This window comes from Electrona antarctica (assembly GCF_951216825.1).
Source record: "Electrona antarctica genome assembly, chromosome: 14".
NCBI lineage: Eukaryota > Metazoa > Chordata > Actinopteri > Myctophiformes > Myctophidae > Electrona > Electrona antarctica.
In genome coordinates, this window is record NC_136795.1 from 16,478,097 (window position 1) to 16,498,382 (window position 20,286).

Consider the following 20,286-nt stretch of genomic DNA (forward strand, 5'->3'; position numbering starts at 1 on the left):
TTGGGACAGACGTTACCAGGGCGTTGTCTACGGAAATAGTTAGCTCCCGCATCGGGCAGGACTTAGCTGGGAAGAAGAGAAGCTCAGTCTTGTCTGGGTTCAGCTTGAGGTGGTTGGAGGACATCCACTGTGAGATGTCAGCCAGGCAAGCAGTGATGCGCTCTTCCACCTGGGTGGCAGAGGGGGGGAAGGATAGAAACAGTTGTGTGTCATCGGCATAACAGTGATAGGATATATTGTGAGCAGAGATGATAGTGCCAAGGGATTTTGTGTACAGTGAGAAAAGGAGGGGACCAAGTACAGATCCCTGTGGGACCCCAGTTTGGAGGGTTCGGGGGGATGATAACAGACCTTTCCAGGAGACCTGGTAGGTCCGGTCGGTGAGGTAAGAGGCGAACCACTTTAGTGCCGTCCCGCCGATGCCTAGATCCGCTAGGGTGTCTAGGAGCAGCTGGTGGTTCACTGTGTCAAATGCTGCTGATAGGTCTAGGAGAATCAGGACTGCGGAGTGGGAAGCAGCCTGGGCAGCATGTAGTGCTTCTGTGACTGCCAGCAGGGCAGTTTCTGTGGAGTGGGCCTTTTTGAATCCGGACTGGTTGGGATCCAGCAGGTTGTTATGTGAGAGATGGAGAGAGAGCTGGTTGGAGACAACACGTTCAATGCTTTTTGATAGAAATGAAAGGAGTGATACCGGTCTGTAGTTCTTGACATCTGAGGGGTCAAGGGTTGGTTTCTTGAGGAGTGGTGTTACTCTGGCTGACTTGAGGGCAGATGGGACGCAGCCTGAGGTTACTGAGGTGTTGATGATGGAGGTGATGAAGGGGAGCAGATCAGGTGCGATGGTCTGGAAGATTGGAGACGGGACAGGGTCGAGAGGACAGGTGGTAGGTCTAGTGGAAGTCACTAGTTGTAGGACCTCGTCTGGGGAAAGAGGAGAGAAGGAGGACATACATGGTGTGTTGGGGTTAGTGTTGGTTGAGTCAGATGCCACTTTATGGGGGAGAGGGGGGAAGGAGCTGCTGATATCGTCAACCTTCTTCTCGAAGTAGTTGACAAAAACATCAGCAGTGAGGGATGAAGGTTGGGTGGGGGGAGGGGGCTTAAGGAGGGAGGAGAAAGTGGAGAAGAGCTTCCTTGGGTTAGAAGTACAGGATTGGATTTTGGTGTGGTAGAAAGAGGTTTTAGCAGTGGTTAGTGAGAGGGAGAAGGCAGAGAGGAGTGAGTGAAAGTGGGATAGGTCATCAGGTAGCTTTGTCTTGCGCCACTTCCTTTCGGCTGCTCTTAGAGGTGTTCGTTCAGATCTGAGAGTTTCAGATAACCAGGGAGCCGGTGGACATGAGCGAGCTGGCCTGGATGAGAGCGGGCAGTGTTGGTCGAATGCAGATGAGATAGAGGAGAGGAAGGATGAGGTTGCAGAGTCAGGTGAGAGAGAGAGGAAGGACTCCAGGGAGGGTAGAGAGGAGAGAATAGAGGATGAGAGGGAGGAGGGGTTTAGGGATTTGAGATTGCGTCGGGTGGTGACGTTAGGAGGGTTAGTGGGTTTAGGCGGGAGGGTGGAGAGAGAGAGGGAGAAGGCTATGAAGTGGTGGTCAGACCTAATTAACGGAGTAACAGAGAGTGTAGAGGGAGAGCAGGCTCTGGAGAACACAAGGTCCAAAACATTACCAGCCTTGTGAGTGGGAGGGGAGGGAGATAGAGAGAGGTCAAATGAGGCCAGAAGGGATGTAACGGGAAGATACTTCTCTGCTGTAGGTAGGTTGAAATCGCCCAGTAGGATCAGGGGGGTGCCATCTTCTGGAAATGAACTAATCAGGGAATCTAGTTCTTCCAGGAAGTTCCCAAGAGTTCCTGGGGGGCGATAGAGGACAATGAGGGTGAGGGGGACTGGTTGTGATATTGAGATAGCATGGAATTCAAATGTGGACAGAGAAAGGTGAGAGAGATTTAAGACACGGAAATTCCATTTGGGGGACATTAGTAGTCCTGTGCCACCCCCTGCACCTGTTGGGCGAGGGGTGTGGGTAAACTTGTGGGAAACAGAGAGGGCGGCCGGGGTTGAAGTGTTGTCTGGGGTAATCCAGGTTTCAGTCAGAGCAAGGAAATGCAGAGACTTGAGGGAGGCGTGGCCTGAGATGAATTCAGGCATTTTCTTCTTGGTAGCTGCATGGCAGTTCCAGAGGCCTCCCTCCACCACCATGTGGTGACTGGGTGAACGAGCTGGATAGATGAGATTTGAGGGATTTCTGAGACGGGGGAAGTAGTGACTAGGACGGCATGAGGGGGAAAGTATGGGGATGGTGGGAAAACACATTGTACAGAGAAAAATAGGTAATATATATATATAGTGGTAGTAATAATAGAACAAAACCGTAGTAATAATGATAATAATAATAATAATAATAATACAAATAATAATAATAATAATAACAATAATAGTAATGACAATAATATGTAGTGAAAAAGGATGATACAAAACCCTGGGAGGTAGTTTTCTTCGCTGGATGTGTTTCTGGATGTCCGGGTCTTTAGCTTTGGCACTAGGCTATACTAGATAGCCTGTGAGAGTTTGTTCGTTGAGGATGGAGATTTAACCAGTCGTGAGCCAGAGTATAGCGTGGGGGCACAGTGAAGACAGACGGGAGGAGAGGAAAGGAACTAAGAGAGCTCAGAGAAGTTTTAAAGAGACAGACAGACAGAAAGAGTGAGTGGGCAAATGATGGGAAGGGCAAAACAACACATGACCTAATTTACATTGTAAGGTTTTAGCTGACACTCTTCCAGAGACACCTTGAACCAGAGCCAAGTATCTCTTTATCTATTTGACTTCTGTCAGGATTAAAAAAGAAATTATAATGTTCATTGGCATTCAACCATTCAGTTTCCATAAACTTGTTTTGCTCACTGAGGCCATGGATCAGATGTTCATTCTCGTACTGTACATGCCCCAGAACAATAGTTCATGAGAATAAGGGGTTGGCCCATTGGTGCAAGTGTTTGGGTCTTGAAATGATTGGTGCCAACGGACCCCATGTTGTCTGCAGCTTGGAACAACCCACATTGCGGGCGGCTAGGAACAACCAACACCAAGTATTATCATAGAGTGGAAGGGAACATACCAATCAGAAGAACACCTAGTGTACACACACACACACACACACACACACACACACACACACTCACACACACACACACAGAGCATACTTATTTACACACACGCACGCAAGTGCTAGGCCTATGTCTGTTTGTTTTGTCAAGGTGTTGCATTTACATAGAGGCCCACATAGATATACTGAAGTGTTTTCAGGTTTACAATACAAATTATAAGAAGGCCAAGACAACACCTTTCCCAGTTTACATTGTAAGGTTTTAGATGACACTTAATTTCTGGGAACACTTTGATGTGTGCCTAGCCTAGTAGTTCAAGTAAATTCATGTAATATAGGGCAGGGTAAATACACAATTTAAGCATTGTATTGCCCTGTGAGGATAACAAATTAAATACTAATTAACAACTTATATTACTTTCATGAGTTGCAGTAATATTATAATGTCAATTATGATTTTTAATAAGTTAGTAGGTCAAAGTGGCTTGTCGGTATTGGTTGAGAATGAGAGTGTCTATCCCCTGTACAATACACTATAATCCTGAGAAATTGATGATGAGGTGTAACGCAACACCTATCATCAGCTCTCACAACTTAGTTACCCAATGCAAGCCATGCTATTAATACGCTGAGTTGGCGGTGCTCGGGATTGTAGTCCATATATGTTTCTATGTTGATGAGCATATGAGTCTTGTCCATGGTTCCACAGTCCCCTCTGAGTCTGCAGGCAGAGCCCTAGGTGGTGTCATTGGCAAAATCAAGGTACTCAGACACTTTATCAGGCATGTGTTTGCCCAGTTCTAGATTATGGTGCTGGAGTCTGGGGTCATGGGAGATTCCCTAAGAGCTGTACATAACCGAGGCCTCCGATACTTCCTGGGTGTACATAAATACGCACCAATGGCAGCAGTCTCAGGAGATATGGGATGGGAGCCCTGTGAGGTTCGATGGAAGGTCTGCACCGCCAGGTTGTGGAACAGATTAGTCAACATGAATGATAATAGTCGACTAACTAATTATTTAACTGGGACAAACAACAGAATGGACCATGGATAGAGGACATGCGTGACATGTTCTGGGAATGTGGAGTTCAAGATGTTTTCCTCGGATTGGAGCAGGTTAATGTTGTGGGGCTAAGGGAGACGCTTCTAGATCAAACATACCTGGATAGAAGAGATCTGGAGTAAACAAAATTACGTACATATAGGGAAATTAAATATGACTATGGCACTGAGGAAAAAAGCAATGTACAGCCAGTAAGGGCTGTTTTGTTTTGCTTATTTTTGTTTTGTTTTGTTGTACTCGTCTTGAGTAGATGATCAGCATTACTGTGTAAAAAGACGTGTACATATATCCGAATTATTGTAACTGTATGAAAAGGTGTCACATAATCCCATGAGGGATGGGCCACGTGGTGGCATGACACTTAAATAAAGTAATTCATTCATTCATGACACTTAAATAAAGTAATTCATTCATTCATATTAAAGCTGCAAAGTATTCAACACTGAGCTTGAAGATCTACAAGTTTAGAAATATTTGGAAAAATTGGGAATAATTTTGAAAAACCTTCAACAACACAAGATGGTGTCTGTGGCCTAATGCATATCAATTTAGGGTGTCCTTGACATGAAAATGTTTGAGAAAATGCTGATGTATAAAGTAACGCTTCACCCATTTGTCATAGCAGCCTAGGTCACATTTAGGGTCATGCAATATCAGAATTACAGTAAAGTTACTGAACAGGTCTGCCACAGGATGAGACTCCTGTGGTCTTCTTGTCATGTGCTCCTGGTTGTTTGTTTACCATACACAGCTGTATGCATTTGCATTTCTTTTTTGCATTTTTCTAAAAATTGCTATATGCTGTGAAAAGTAAGACATCTGGCTTAGAGTGAGGGAAGACTGATGTATGGTATATCTTTAGAGAAGGCTCAAGGCTCTGACATGTTATTCTGTTTGTCAATTCTAGGTGAGTTGATTCATGATTTATTAAAACCTAAAACGATACATGCATCCATTTTGTTTGTCTGTTTCTTTTTTATATGCAAGCATGCTATAATTTACAATGAATTTATTATAGATAAGTGAGTAAATTAAAATATGAATTATTGATATTACATATCACTATTTATTATCCTTCTATTGTGACCAATTGTTAGAGCAGTTTCTCATTTGGGTCCAGTGTGTTGCTTACTCATTTCAAGTATATGATTGTAAGGTCAGTAAAGTCCCTCTGCAGCTTATTGGACATTACAGTGTTTTAGAAAAATCTGAAAATGTTTAAATAGTTTGCCTATAAAATGGCATGCGCAAAATAGGGATGCCATATTGTGATAGTTGTGAAAGTGATGAATGACAATTGTCAGGGTGGTGAGATGGAAATTAATTACCAGAACATTTTTCTTGTTTTTTAAATTTCATACTATATGACCAATTAAAAATCAATGATTAAGTTGGTTCTTCTGAGAATTTCAACTACCATTATCATTTTTATGTCTGTTTTTCTTTTGTTGTTGTAATATTTATTGCTATTGAAGAAACAATTCTTACACCAGGAAAATGTTCTAATCATTTTTAACAATACATTTAAATAATTGAATATTTTAAATGTTCTAGTTAACATACAACGTTTTAGCTTTTAAGTTTGGTTTTATATGCCTATACAATATGTAGCCTAATTGGTTATGCTTTTGTAATGGTATGCCATAAATGTATATGACTTTTGTGCATTCAATTAATCTGTCAAAAAAATGTTATGCACAATTTATCGCAGTGCTGTTTGTCTTTATATTCCAGGCAAAGCCATACAGTAGAACAGAGCTGTTTCTAGGTGTCAGGTGTGCCAGGAGTCAGGACACACGTCAGTTATGTGTTGTGAGCTTGCAGGCCGTCTATTTCCATAAGAAGCACACACAAAGTTTAACACTCCATTGTCACTGCCCTTCCCAGGTTTACTCTTAATCCCAGGTCACTGCGGTTTTCCTCCAGGTATGAAGACTGTTTTAGTAGCACAAAACATTGCAATTCTTAGCTCAACCAAGACTTGCGTATTACTACTACTACTACTACTACTACTACTATTACTACAGAAATGTTCTTGTTATTACTTTATGTGCAGGATCCTGTGATGGCTACGACAACATCAATGAACCATGGCGTAACAAAGATTTTACCTCCACCCTCATCCCTGGTTACCCCAAAAACGATGCACACATGGTGAACAAGTGGTGGCGCTTCACGGGCATCGGTGGAGACAGAGTTATTACAGCCTGTATTAATCAACATCATCACGGTGGAAGTTATTACCCCATTTACATTCCATTTGCATATCCAACTACTTTGTCCGAGACAGCAACAAGCGGGACAGCATACGGATATACTAGTAGCTGTACTGTAACACATTTTACAGTGAGTGTGGCGCTTTGCCCGGGAAACTTCTATGTTTACAAGCCATTAAGCCACCCACACCCACACATGGCTTATGCAACATGTAAGTTGTTAATATCACAGCATTTCTTCAGTTGAAACTTGACAGTGATATATTTCATGTCATTGTGTGTGTGTGTGTGTGTGTGTGTGTGTGTGAGAGAGATGTTTCCATCACTTCATTATGACCGTGTGTGTGTGTGTGTGTGTGTGTGTGTGTGTGTGTGTGTGTGTGTGTGTGTGTGTGTGTGTGTGTGTGTGTGTGTGTGTGTGTGTGTGTGTGTGTGTGTGTGTGTGTGTGTGTGTGTGTGTGTGTGTGTGTGTGTGTGTGTGTGTGTGTGTGTGTGTGTGTGTGTGTGTGTGTGTGTGTGTGTGTGTGTGTCCGTGTCCAGACCATTCCACTTGTACCATAAGCTCTTGTGGACCACTGGCTGAATGTACCACTGGGGGAGGGTGCAGATGTATCAGTGGGTATAGACTGCCTACAACCACACATACACCCACAGCTCAATCATATGGCTGTGTAGGTAAGCAGACCACAACCAGCTCAATCATATGGCTGTGTAGGTAAGCAGACCACAACCAGTTCAAAGTGCTCCTTGATGCCATGCATACAGTACAATTCATTATACCAATGGTACTGATGTTTTAATGTCAAGGATCCCCAAATTAACATTAAATGTTTAAAACATTTTTTTAAAGAAAAATAAAGGTTTCCCGAAAATATTTTGTGTCAAAGAAGAATATGAGATACGTTATGAGCTTGCAGATTTAATTGGCTACTGAGAGGGTTTGTTTACCAATAATCCAATAACCTGCGTAGCGGCCACACCTGTCTGTGACTTCTGACTGTGATGTATCTCCCTGCAGACATAGATGAGTGTGCGATAGACTCGGCCATCTGTGGTCCCAATTCCGATTGTTCCAACACGATTGGAGCATACCAATGTTCCTGTAAGGCTGGGTACAGCGCAGAGGATCCAAATGTAAAACCTGGAAATGCAATCCAATGCATTGGTACTGTTGAAAATCCACAAGAATTCTCAAACCAAGCACCTTCTAATCTAAATCATGATCAAACAATTTGAATGATGCTACAGTGAAAGGAATACGGACATGGCTGTAAAAACTCTCTTTTCAGATGTTAACGAATGTGATGACATCGACTGTGGTGATGGAGGGATCTGTACTAACTCCCCAGGAAATTACGTCTGCGGGTGCCGGAATGGCTACCAGGTTGTACGTGGTGCAACTCCTGAATGCCAAGGTCTGTAAACAGAAGCTGACATCCATGATTATGTGAATTAAATGTACGATTCTGGGTCAGCTAATGCAGGGGTTCTCAACCTGGGGGTCGTGACCCCTCTGGGGAGGGGGGGGGTAGGGGGGGTTCTTGACATATTTTGATTTGGACATATTGGTGGGATTGCCGATGCGGCGTAGTGTGATGGCCGCATAGCTGTATATCAAACTTTAGATGTGGCTAAATAGATTTTGTTGCTATATTAATACATTTTGACTGGGACCCCCTGAAACCCCCTACATGACCCCTGGGGGACCCCACTTTGACAACCCATTATGACTGTGACATTTCCCTGCAGACATAGATGAGTGTGCAGCCTCGGACATCTGTGGTCCCAATTCCGATTGTTCCAACACGATTGGAGCATACAACTGCTCCTGTAAGGCTGGGTACAACGCAACAGATCCAAATTTACCACCTGGAAATGCAAACCAATGCATTGGTAATGTTGAAAATCCACAAATTATCAAACCTAACGCCTTCTAAAATCATGATAAAACACAGGCATTCCACGTATTGAGATAAAACAAACAGCCATATTGCATTGCTAACACAATTTGAATAATGCTACAGTGACAGGAACACTGACTTGGCTGTAAACACTATCTCTATTTTCTTTTCTTTTTATATTTATAAATATATTTATTGCATTTCTTTTTTTTGTACAAACAGACAATACAACAGAACAATACATAATACATCAGACAATACAATTACTTAAAAAACAAAACAAACATACAGTACATATACATATAAATACAGTATATTAAAAAAATAAGGGCACTTAGACTGGTAACAACAACAGAGTCCTTATGGCCACAAGACCAAATAGCTGCAGAGAATACAATTAGACATTTTCAGTTTCCACCACTAAATAAGATAAATCATAATATACCCATAAACTGTAATATATTGGAAACCGTCCCCATATTTTATCAAACATCTTTTGTTTATTCTTCAAAGTATAAGTGATTCTTTCCAGAGGAAGACACAATGACAGCTCCCTAAACCACTGAGCAATACTGAGTTTACCTATCTTTTTCCACGATAAAGCTATAGCCCTTTTGGCTTGTAGTAAACATAAATCTAGAAATCTTTGTTCGCTACTCTGAATCTTATGGCCAGGTGGGTAAAGACCTAATAGAAACAGTTTCGGGTCAAGCTCAATATTTATCAACAATATCTTCTGAATCTGAATCTCCCTCACTATCTCTCTTTTCAGATGTTAACGAATGTGATGAGGTCTCCTGTGGTGATGGAGGGAAATGTAATAACTTCCCTGGAGGTTACGACTGCAAGTGCTTCAAAGGCTACCACATTGTGAATGCCTGGTGCCAAGGTCTGTAAACAGAAGCTGCCATCCATGCTTAAGTGAATAAAATGTAAGATTCTGGGTCAGCTAGGGCAGTGGTTCTCAAACCTTGTCATGTCAAGGACCCCCAAATTGATTTGTATTTAGCTGCATACCCCCCATTTGAAGACTATAAGGACTACATGGAGTGTGTCTATACAATAGATATTGTTCAAGATTATTATATATTTTTTCCAACGTAGCCAATTTACAAGCTTACAATGCATCGCGATTTGAGTTGTGAGAATTTGGTATTTATTTTTTTAAATCACACTTGTGTGAAGTGAGGGGAGCTCTTATCATTATACATCATCATACATCATCACATTCCGTGCTCAGCCAATGGTACAAACAGACACACAACGCTGGGCATAGGAGGGGTTAGCGCCCCTCAAAAAACGTTAAACTTGATGCTATATTAATTTGTTTTGCTGGGGACCCCCTAGAACCCCTTCAAGAAACCCAGTGAGTCCCTGAACCCAACTCTGAGAACCACTGAGCTATAGGGTTTGCACGTCACGCCACGCCGCGTCACGTCACGTCACGTCACTTCTAAAGCAAATTGACATTCACATGTTTTAGTGGGTAATTGATATAGTAGGCCTACTATTTTGAAAGGTACTATAGATACTGCACCAGAATTTGTTTCTTAACATCACATTTGTGTCATGTATAGTACACAATTTAATAAGTGCAATGATACTAAATATATCCCCATCCTCAGATATTGATGAATGTTTCAACTCCACCATCTGTGGTCCTAGTTCTATCTGCAACAACACAGGTGGAGCGTACACCTGTGCTTGTCAACAGGGGCACAGACCGACTGACCCAAATGTGGGAATCAGCGAGAGCAACACGTGTGAAGGTATTTGCAATTGCAATAAGTCTGCTCTAAGACCAGGAAGGAACAACATATATATCACCGCATCTCCCTTTCTGGCTGAGTTCTCTAGTGGCTTGACAGAGAGCAGGGGTTTTCACCTGTTTTCATGTAGAACCACACATTTACATTTATTAGACATTTATTAGTACATTATAAATAATCTAGCCCATTTGCCTCTGGGGGGCACAACCTTCTCTTTTGTGCTCGGAAACTCGGGTTTGGCTCCTCTCCTTTTTCAGTCCAACTTCCTTTTGGGTGCTTCTGTGTTTATTCTTACTGAAAACAACATTAGGCTACATTAAGTAATGTTTAAAGTAGCGCTGAGATACTTCACAATCTGTCTTGAAAGATGATATGAAAATATTTGATATATTATTATTTGTAATTAATTATCTAAATGCCATAATTGTACCCTATGAGAAGGTTTATCCGGCTAGCACAGGGGTACCCGAGAAGGTTTATCCGGCTAGCACAGGGGTACCCGAGAAGGTTTATCCGGCTAGCACAGAGGTCAAGTGTCTGATTTGGGTTCGATTCGTGCATGGCTGGGGACCCTCTGGAATACCATCAGAGGTCCCCAGATCCCACTTTGAAAACCACTGCTACATATACAAAGAGATTAACCTCAAAGTGTACATTGAAAGGCATTTCACTTTAATATTAATATCATTAACAAGGAACAATAGGCACTGAAATAATGCCATTGAGAAATAGAGAGAAAAGTTTTCAGTGTGATATTGAAGTGCATGTGGAAGAGTTGGGAAGATCATCAATCTTTGTGCGTAGGGGTGATAATGATAAGATCACATCACAGAGATTCCCAGGCTGTTGCGAGGAAAGGAAGTGGATGCTTCGTAGTGTTGGAGATGAACCCCTACATCCCCCATTCACGATATGTCATCATAATTGGGCTGACAATTTTTGGCATAGAGGGGAAACAAGGAGGGGGCCATGTGGATATCCTGGCCTGGGGGACCCAGGTCAATATATTTAATAGTTTGTAAGTGTTTAAATGTACAATATCAGCCATGTATCCTTAGAAAAGCTAAACAAGTGTTTGACATTTGTTTCATGTATTTTGTACAGATGTTGATGAGTGTGTGACTCATGCTGCAATCTGTGGTCCTGATGCAAACTGTACCAACACTGTCGGCGCTCACATCTGCAACTGCAAGCCTGGTTTTCGGGTGAACGATGCAAACCAAATAGCAAGCTTTGCAAACCCATGCCAAGGTGTGTGTGATGATGTGTTCACGATGTTGTAGCTTCCAAAAGACTTTGAGTAAAGCCCAGAGTATTGGCATGTTCTCTCCTCCACAGATATCGATGAGTGCAGTGAGACACCAGTGACAACCCTATGTGGACCAAACACTGTCTGCCAAAATCACCCTGGAGCTTTCCACTGTGCCTGTACCGATGGATTCTTCCCTTCAACTGGGATTCAGTGGATAATGGGGGTCTCTTTTTGTGAAAGTGAGCACAGTCAAGTTAAAGCAGTGGTTCTCAAACCTTTTTAATTTCAAGGACCCCATATCACCCATTAAGTGTCCATTAAGGGTTCATTTGGTTCCATTTGTAAACACTCAGAGTGCAGACCTCTAAAGGATCCATTTATTAGAACCCCCTCAAGGAACGCTGAGGGTCTGGACCCCATGTCGAGAACCACTGAGTTAAAGAATATAGTATAGTATACAGTATATGGGTTTCAGCACAGTGTGCTTTGTTAGGAGCTGTTAGCTGTTAGGTGCTTTGTTAGGAGCTGTTAGCTGTTAGGTGCTTTGATAGGTGCTGATTCTGTAGTTCATTTTACCTCTCTCATTTTGAACCTTCTATTGAAAATCAACAGGTCTTACAGACATGCTAGATGACATCACACCTGTGGAGGTGAGTAGGATCTCATTATGCTGTAACAGATCATTTGGAAGCACCAAAAATAAGGTCTAGAATTAGAATATCTAGGATATTCTAGAGCTATTCTCATCTCACAAGCTGGTAACTCCATTACCATTCTAAACCTCCATGGTACATAGTGTCATTCATCAGATCATCACCAAGCTTGATCAATAATGTGCTGTATTACTGACAGATTTCCTTTCAGCAAATGTGTTGCGTCAATCACTTACCCACAGCTGATACGAGCTCACAATGCATTATGACTGCTTCACTGAATATTAGCCAGCTATTATGACATGCCCATTTCATACTGTGTCTCTCTAGTCTATAACAATCCTCTCCCAAACAAGTACTTCTCTTAGATAAGGTTTTTCTGCTCTGCAGGGACAGACAAAAGAGAAAGCTTTCCTTGACCAAATGGACAAACAGCTGAAGGACAATCCTAATGTGATCCTGCCAGAGTCGGTCAGTAGAAAGTCCATCTCAGGGAAACACATTAATGACATCCTTAGTGTACTAATCTATCCCTTACCTGTTCATGCTTGTTTGCGAGGGTTTTAGCAATGTGAGCGTAATTAGGTTTGAATAACGTTCTTCTTTCTCTCTTTGCAGACAGTGAAGACCATCTTCTCTGCATCTATGGCTATGGTAGGCCTATAGGCCTACTCGCTAACATACACAGTACATGTGCAGCCATGTACTGTAGCATTTAGAGAGACTACATAAGGGGCACGGTGGCACAGTCAGTAGTGCTGTCGCCTCACAGCTAGAAGGTCCTGGGTTCGATTCCCGCTGGGGACGCTGTGGGCGCTGGGGGCGTGTTCCCTCCTCCGCGTCATCAGTGCCCATACCCGAGGTGGGGTTGGCGAAAGGGCCTTTCTGTGTGGAGTTTGCATGTTCTCCCCGTGTCCCCTAGGGTAGGTACCCTCACAAAAACATGCAGTAATCCTGGTCTCTAAAACTACCTCCCCCTGGCCAGCCGGGGCGCCTGATGGAGGGGAAAGGAACTGGTCGGAATAACGTGTTCCTTCCACGCGCTACGTCCGGCCAGGGAAATTCCCCCCCTGTCAGGTGAAAAGAAGCAGCTTGGACTCCTCATGCATAGAAGGAGGCATGAGGTCAGTCCGCTGCCCCCCCAGGTTGGCAGAGGAGGTGTAGCGCCCAGGATTACATTAATAATTGGCACTGTGTGAAAAAACTGGGCTGCAAAATCATGGGATAAAATTTAAGATTAAAAAGAGAGACTACATAGAGATGTCTCTATAGAGACACATGGTTGTTCCTTCAACCAGTTGAACACTACATACTTAATCGACCGGAGTTGCTCTGAGATCTCCTTTTGTCCCTCTACCTACAAGCTTGCAGATCTACTGAGTATTCACCTATTTTAGCCAAATGTTTGCCTATTATGAGTCATACATGCCCATAATTGGGACACATCTAGTTCATGTTATTTAGTTAACAGCAATAACTGAAATTCCCCCAGGGACTAACCGGTCTAAGTCCACTGTCAAGGTCACAAAAGGTGGTGAAGACAAAAGAAGAACATGGGGAGATGGGCAGTGTTATCCTCAGCATTTCAGAGCGGTTGGCGTCTGCCCTGGTGGATCCTACTGCCAACAGCACCAACAAAACCATGGAGTCTTCAAGCGTGGGTAAATTAAATGGCTGGGTTTCCCGAATGCATTTAGTGTAAGACTTGTAGTGCAGCACATGCTCAGATGCCCTCTAGGCCGCACACAGAAGCCTGTGAACATAGACATTCCGTGCATAGATATTTTTTTTTAATAAAAAAAAAAGATATATATATATATCATTTTTATTTTTTATTATTGTTATTTTTTAATATATTTGCTGTGATGAGATATGGCTATGGATATAATCTAATATTGTACAGACAAGTTAGAACATTTTGCATAAGTAAGTAATATATTAGATATTGTACTTTACTTGGTAGGTGCATGAGAGACAATAGCAAGAACAAGAAGTCCTGGGAAACAGCACTTACAATATTACAGTGTAATGTCACAGTCAGGGAAGCTGTTTATGTGTCTGATGTTATGGTTCTGGATTTGTTACTGCATGGAGATCCACAATCAGTGTTTCCTTATAACAGATTTGAATCTACAAACAATTGGTCCAGACAGCAGCGATGACAACATTCCTCCTCTGTTAGTCAAAGGACACATGATGGAGATCAACCTGCAGGCTCTGGCCAGAGACAACAATGGTGAGAACAGAGTTGAATGACATGAACACTAGTATCGCTATTCTGGGGCTCACAACATGTCGCAACAACTACAAATAGTGAGCTTGTAGGGGAAACATGGAAGGGGCCAACTATTATACACATGGGGGACTCCAGTCAACTAAGTATTTAGGCTTTAAGTGATTAATATGAAGATGATAGATGATTGAATGCAAAATTGTCTACTGTATGTTCATTGACCAAGCGGATCAACAGGTTCTGCTGCAGCCGCCTTCATGATTCTTAATGGGATCGAAAGTCTCCTGAGTGATCACTACTTTAAGAGCAAGAACAAGACGGAGATGTACTCAGACGTCATCACAGCCACCCTGCCCAAAACCAACCATACCCAGCTCCCCGAGCCGGTCAACTTCACCATCCAACACAAGAAGGTGCTCCGAGTCTAAACATGTATTTATTCTTAAAGGACAATACTGATTGTATGATCCTTTTCTGATGATCTATAGTGATTCCTGTTTCTTGTGCTTCATTGCTTCAGAGAGTACCTGAGTCGGGTTTAGTAACCTGTGTCTACTGGGATGACAGAGCAGAGAAGAAAGGAGTGGAGGAGGACGGCAGGGAAGAAGATGATTCCAATGAGATGGGTTGGTCTGTAGATGGGTGCTGGGTCACGTATTCTGATGAAAACTACACAGTGTGCAGCTGCTCTCACCTCTCAACCTTCGCCCTCATCCTGCAGATTGGAGAAGAGGTACTGGTTGTCTCTGTGTGTGTCTCAGATGGAACAAGTACACATGCTGTAGTGCTGCAACTATATTGATTATTTTCTCAGCAATTATTTTGTCAATTACTTTTTTGATTAATCAAATAATCATAGAAGCTTCTTATATATTCTTTACATTCTTCATGTAAATTAATCGATTAATCGCTTAAGCACAATTTTATATTCTGTCACATAATGGCATCGTGCAAAAATAAGGAAAACAAGAAAACCTATAATGACGTGCCCAAAATAGATATATTTTTTAAATAGTCAATTCAATTGATTAGTTCAATGAACTGTTGCACACCAATATGCTGTGAGTCAAACATGTTTGCCTTGTGTGCATTTTTCCAGCCTCCACCGGAGGATCCCTTCCTAGAGTGGCTGAACCGAGTGTGTGTTACTATTGGTCTGTTCTTCTTTGCTCTGGCCGTTTTCACCTTCCTGCTGTGCAGCTGGAACCCCAAGATCAACAACACTGCTCGTCTTCATCTCTGCCTCAGCCTCGGCTTGTCTCACCTGCTGCTGCTGTGGAACGACAGATATGTTGAATATGAGGTATGCCATCGTCTGCTTTTCCTAGATGTGATGGGTGAAAAAAAAAAAAAGTGCATTGCTGACAATTCCATTCTTTATCGATTAGTAGTCTTTTGTCTGCTTTAGGCATTCTTGTAGCTCTTCTGGTTGTCTGTTCTTGTTTCTTTGCCCTGTTAGTTTACACAATTGTGCATCACACTGCACAATATTATTAAGATGATCTTGCCTGGTAGAACAATGAACCAACAACCAACCATCTCTGATGTCCAACGCACCCGTACAAGTTTTTTTTTCGTGGTCACACGATGTCAAAGCTCTGCGGATCCACTGGGCACCATAGCATCACGTTCTGAATGTGACAGGGCAACCACAGATGATCGCAGCCAACAATGTTTGTGATTAGATTACACCAAGCATGTTTCTCCCTGCTCCTCACTTCACTCTTGTAGACTTCACTTCTCTATCTCACAACTCGCAGCAGCTGAGAGAGATCACGACCCATATATCAAATATGTTTATCGGGTGGCCCTGATGCGTCAGTAAGATCAAGTAAGATCAAAAGGTTCACAGATCCAATCTGTGAACCTTTGACACTACAGGATCATGTGGGCAGATACAGTAATCCTTTCCAATCAGTCCATCCTCAAGCTGGGAATTCACACCCCGATTGTCGGGAGGGGGCTGATGACGAAGGGCTGGAGGGGGCAGAGGAGCAGACCATGGCAGGCCTGAGGGAAGCACAAAATATATTTTATTATTTGTTTTCAAAGCCCATCATGGGCTGGCAGTAGTGGCACCACCAGACATTTCTTGACTTGACTAGAGAAAAGGCCATGGGTCACCATGAAGATGTACAGAATGTTATATGTGCCGTCTGAGATGGCTGTGTGCTGTCAAAAATGTAGAATGAAAGCTGGTGTGCCCTGGGATCTTTTGGCTGTGAAAACCATGTGCCCTGGCAGAACAAAGGTTGGGAAACAAACACTGACTACACCACCGGACAAATGTCCTGCAGCCAAAAGTCCCTTGTAATGACATTCACTCACATGTGGTTTGAGTTTCTGTAACTGCAATACATACAGTATGTCTTATAGAGTCATAATGTTATATCTCCACAGCTGACCTGCACCGTCATAGCTGGGGTGCTCCATTTCCTGATTGTGTCCAGTTTTATGTGGATGCTCCTGGAGGCTCTACAGCTCTACCTACTGGTGTGGAAGCTCTCCAAGGTGCAGGTCATCCAGAGAGATGGACTCCCCCGGCCATACCTCTACCTGATTGGCTACGGTGTTCCATTTGTGATTGTGGGCGTTTCTGCTTTGGTGTATTCTGATGGCTATGGGGAAACTTCAGCAGGGGCGTGAGTACTGTAGCACAAAGAGTGATAGGCTACATATAGTCATAAACCATGTATTTTTATTTGTCTGATAAATTCACATGTAGCACGGACAATTTTGTGCTTTGTTTCATTATGCTGCAGGTGCTGGCTGTCAACAAATCGTAACTTCAACTGGGCTTTAACAGGACCAGTGATTACTGTCCTTGTAGTGAGTGGCATCATGACAAATAAATACATAAATAATAAAAGAAGAAAAAACTAAAGAACATAAGCTGAATTGTGTTGATTTTTCTATTGAATCAATGCAATATGGCAACAATGAGTAGATGCATTTAGAAAATATTCTGCTTTGCATTCAAATGCAACAATAACATAACTTTGAAGGAAAATAACTGTAGGCTAAAATAATATTTTTCGTTTGTTGGTCGGATAAGCAGCAAGTTTCAAGTTTCTGCGAGTTGATTGAACCAAGCTATACTGAAATTCTCACATCGATGACATAACTGTGCAACCATGTTTTAGCCAACTATGACTTATTCAGTAGTTTTAATTACTTTGGAAATAATGTAAACAAACACAATCTCAAAATGAACCCATTAATGGGAAAATGGAGTCATGTTGTCACTTATGTATGTATGTATAAGTATGTATGTCATTATTTTGTCAACCGAAATTCTATATATTTGTTTTGTTTTGTTTTTTGCTTCAGCTTAATTGTATCTTGTTCTGTGCTACTCTCTGGAGTCTCAGACCTACCTTGGCCAACATGAAGAGTGATGTTTCTCACACAGACACCAGGTGTGTGTGCGCGCGCGTGCGTACATACAGTATGTACGTGTGTGCGTGCGTGCGTACGTATGTACATGTGTGTGTCCATACGTATGACTCGTACGTAGTGGAGATAGAGTCTCTGGATATTAATGAGTCAAAGTTTGTCACCAATTTTACCTTTCTAATCTAAAATTGAACTACTAATATTTTAGCATGATAATTACAAGTTGACATTGTTTTGTTCAAAAAATATTTTTTAAAAAGAAACCTGCTCTTCTTTGCAGATTGATTGTGTTCAAGATCGTGGCCCAGTTTGTCATTCTGGGTTGTACCTGGTTACTGGGCCTGTACCAGTCCAACATCTTCTTTCAGGTGCTCTTTATTCTTCTCAACTCCCAGCAGGGCACCTGCCTCTACATTGTTCACTGTCTGCTCAACAAGGAGGTAAATACGTAGTTAAGTCATTCTGATTAATTCTTGATTCTTGATTTTGTAGGGTAAAGGAGTATGACATACTTATCACTGCGTGAAAAGCTGTGAAAATGGGGTGCTGGTTGCAGCTTCAGAACAGCTATTAATGAAGTGACTACTACTGAAATTACTATTGCTACTGTCATTGACTATTAATGAAAACAATAAGCTCAATGCTGTTACCATGGGTTCCATCTGTGTTGCTAGGCTGCAATGTTAACAGCAAAACAGAAGTCAAAACACATATTTGTTACCATATTTACAAGCCTACAGTTTGTAACCTTTTTCTTTTCTTTATGCCAGGTGCGAGAGGAGTACATAAGATGGCTGACACCAACTAAACCAACATCTCAAGGATCTGTGGTGAGTCCCTTTGGACACAGTATGAACCTCTGTTTCAATGGATACAATGTAGTTATTATTTAGTCACAAGCTCTTTCTACTTGTCATTGGTTAAACATTAGAAAACACACAGACGCTCTTAACCACCTTCAACCAGGCGTCACTGTTTTGGCAGTGGTCATTACGCCTAGTATAGGCAAACATTTGTGTTTTTGCACATTACAGCATGTTCAGGTTTCGGTATGTGAAGGGTACATCAATCAATAATACTGTAACTACCAACTGCACACATTGGCTTGCATTTGGTTATTGTCCACTCGACACCATTACACACCTGTCAGTCCTGGAAGGGGGTCCCCTCTTTTGGAAGCTAGAGGATTAGCCAACCATCTGATTAGCTGAACTCAAAGCCACGGTTATGCCCCCAGGCCCCAACACACCATGCATGAACATGGTTATTATTAAAACCAGGGGGAGGGGGTCATTGAATCAGCCTACCTTATTAATATTCATGTTTCCACAGAGAGATGTGCCATCTATCTCTGAGGACCTGGACAACTCTGAAGAGCAGAAAGGCCAGAGAAAAGATGATGGCTAAGTTAAAGAAATACTGTACTGTAGATCCACAAGTACTTGGTTTGGACGTATTACATTTAGAAGATAATGGAATTTAGAATGTTTTTGAAAATGAACGTACCTTTTTTTTAACATACCATTATGTTCATCGTCCTCTTTTAATTATTTAAACATTAATATTTATTTAGAAAGTAAGGAATTTTATCATTGATGTTTAGACCTTGTATCATAGTGGCAATTTACATTTGCTTAATAATTGTAATGTATTAATAGCTTATTGTTTAAATTAATTAATTAAGTTAGTTAGTTCCTGATAGCTTTTTCTTATGGAATTCAAAAATAAAGAAAATTCACAATTAAAATGTAGGCCTAGTTGTATGATACACATAAATACATGTTATTTATATAGCATTATATCAAACATATATTCGACATTGACGAATAAGTGAAACAAATTGATAATTTACATCCTGCATATACCAGGCACAATCTGTTGCCATGCAACAAATTCACCACACAGTGGCAGTATTTACTCACATGTATGAACTCCAATTGAATTATTTTAGTAATCTTCCAGGAATTGTGCTATTTTAAATACCAGCAAAATTAAACATGATTAATTTTCTAATGTTTACAAAGGCGTAATTTTATGGAACTAGAATCATGCCAACAATGCAGCACAGCTAGCATTAAAACAAAGACAAATTAGTATGCAGTCATTGTCCAAAAATGCATTCCCAAACCCCCTAAAGCATGAACTATAATACCTCTCTCTCTCTCTCTCGCACGCTCGTGCGCGCATGCACATGCACACACACACGCGCACACACACACACACACACACGCACGCACGCACGCACGCACGCGTGCACGCTGGTCTTATAAGGTGGAATGCCAATTCATTTCCCTTTGCAGGGGATGGCATCTCCCATATGAGGACATAGCCTTGTTTGCACCATATCTCATTAAAACACAGTATGATCAACTGAAACCAGACCCAGTGTTGCTTGTTGATGATGTATCGTCATTATTATTATACTATTACTGTAGCTTTCATCATCCTAGACCTAACTCGTGCTGTTTAAGGCTTTGCTGATAACTGTGCTGTGGAGAGATAATCAGGTGCAGCTATACTAACAAAAGTTAATATTGTTGCTGACGTGCAGAAACCTAGCTCATATCTGCATATTTCAAAAAACATTGTTGAAATATTTGTAAATGAATGCCATACCTTGTCTACACACTTAACTCAACGATGGAACAGTTGTGGGCTTATAGATCTGCTATTTTAAAATGTTCTTTAACGTGAAAG

General features: G+C 41.8%; 1 protein-coding gene across 1 annotated transcript; it reads left to right on the forward strand.

Moving 5' to 3' along the window:
• Positions 1-4,004: 4,004 nt before the first annotated feature.
• Positions 4,005-19,205, forward strand: LOC306936221 (adhesion G protein-coupled receptor E3-like; the record flags this gene model as incomplete). Its single annotated transcript, XM_079519713.1, has 23 exons — positions 4,005-4,058; positions 7,061-7,100; positions 7,404-7,550; positions 7,675-7,800; positions 8,135-8,278; positions 9,059-9,175; positions 9,912-10,055; positions 11,160-11,306; positions 11,394-11,546; positions 11,920-11,957; positions 12,351-12,431; positions 12,579-12,614; positions 13,453-13,621; positions 14,083-14,196; positions 14,431-14,606; positions 14,714-14,926; positions 15,293-15,496; positions 16,594-16,835; positions 16,956-17,022; positions 17,524-17,612; positions 17,870-18,029; positions 18,360-18,419; positions 18,922-19,205. The coding sequence occupies 23 exons, from the start codon at positions 4,005-4,007 to the stop codon at positions 18,994-18,996; spliced, it is 2,796 nt and encodes a 931-aa protein (XP_079375839.1). The 3' UTR covers positions 18,997-19,205.
• Between the last annotated feature and the right edge of the window lie 1,081 nt (positions 19,206-20,286).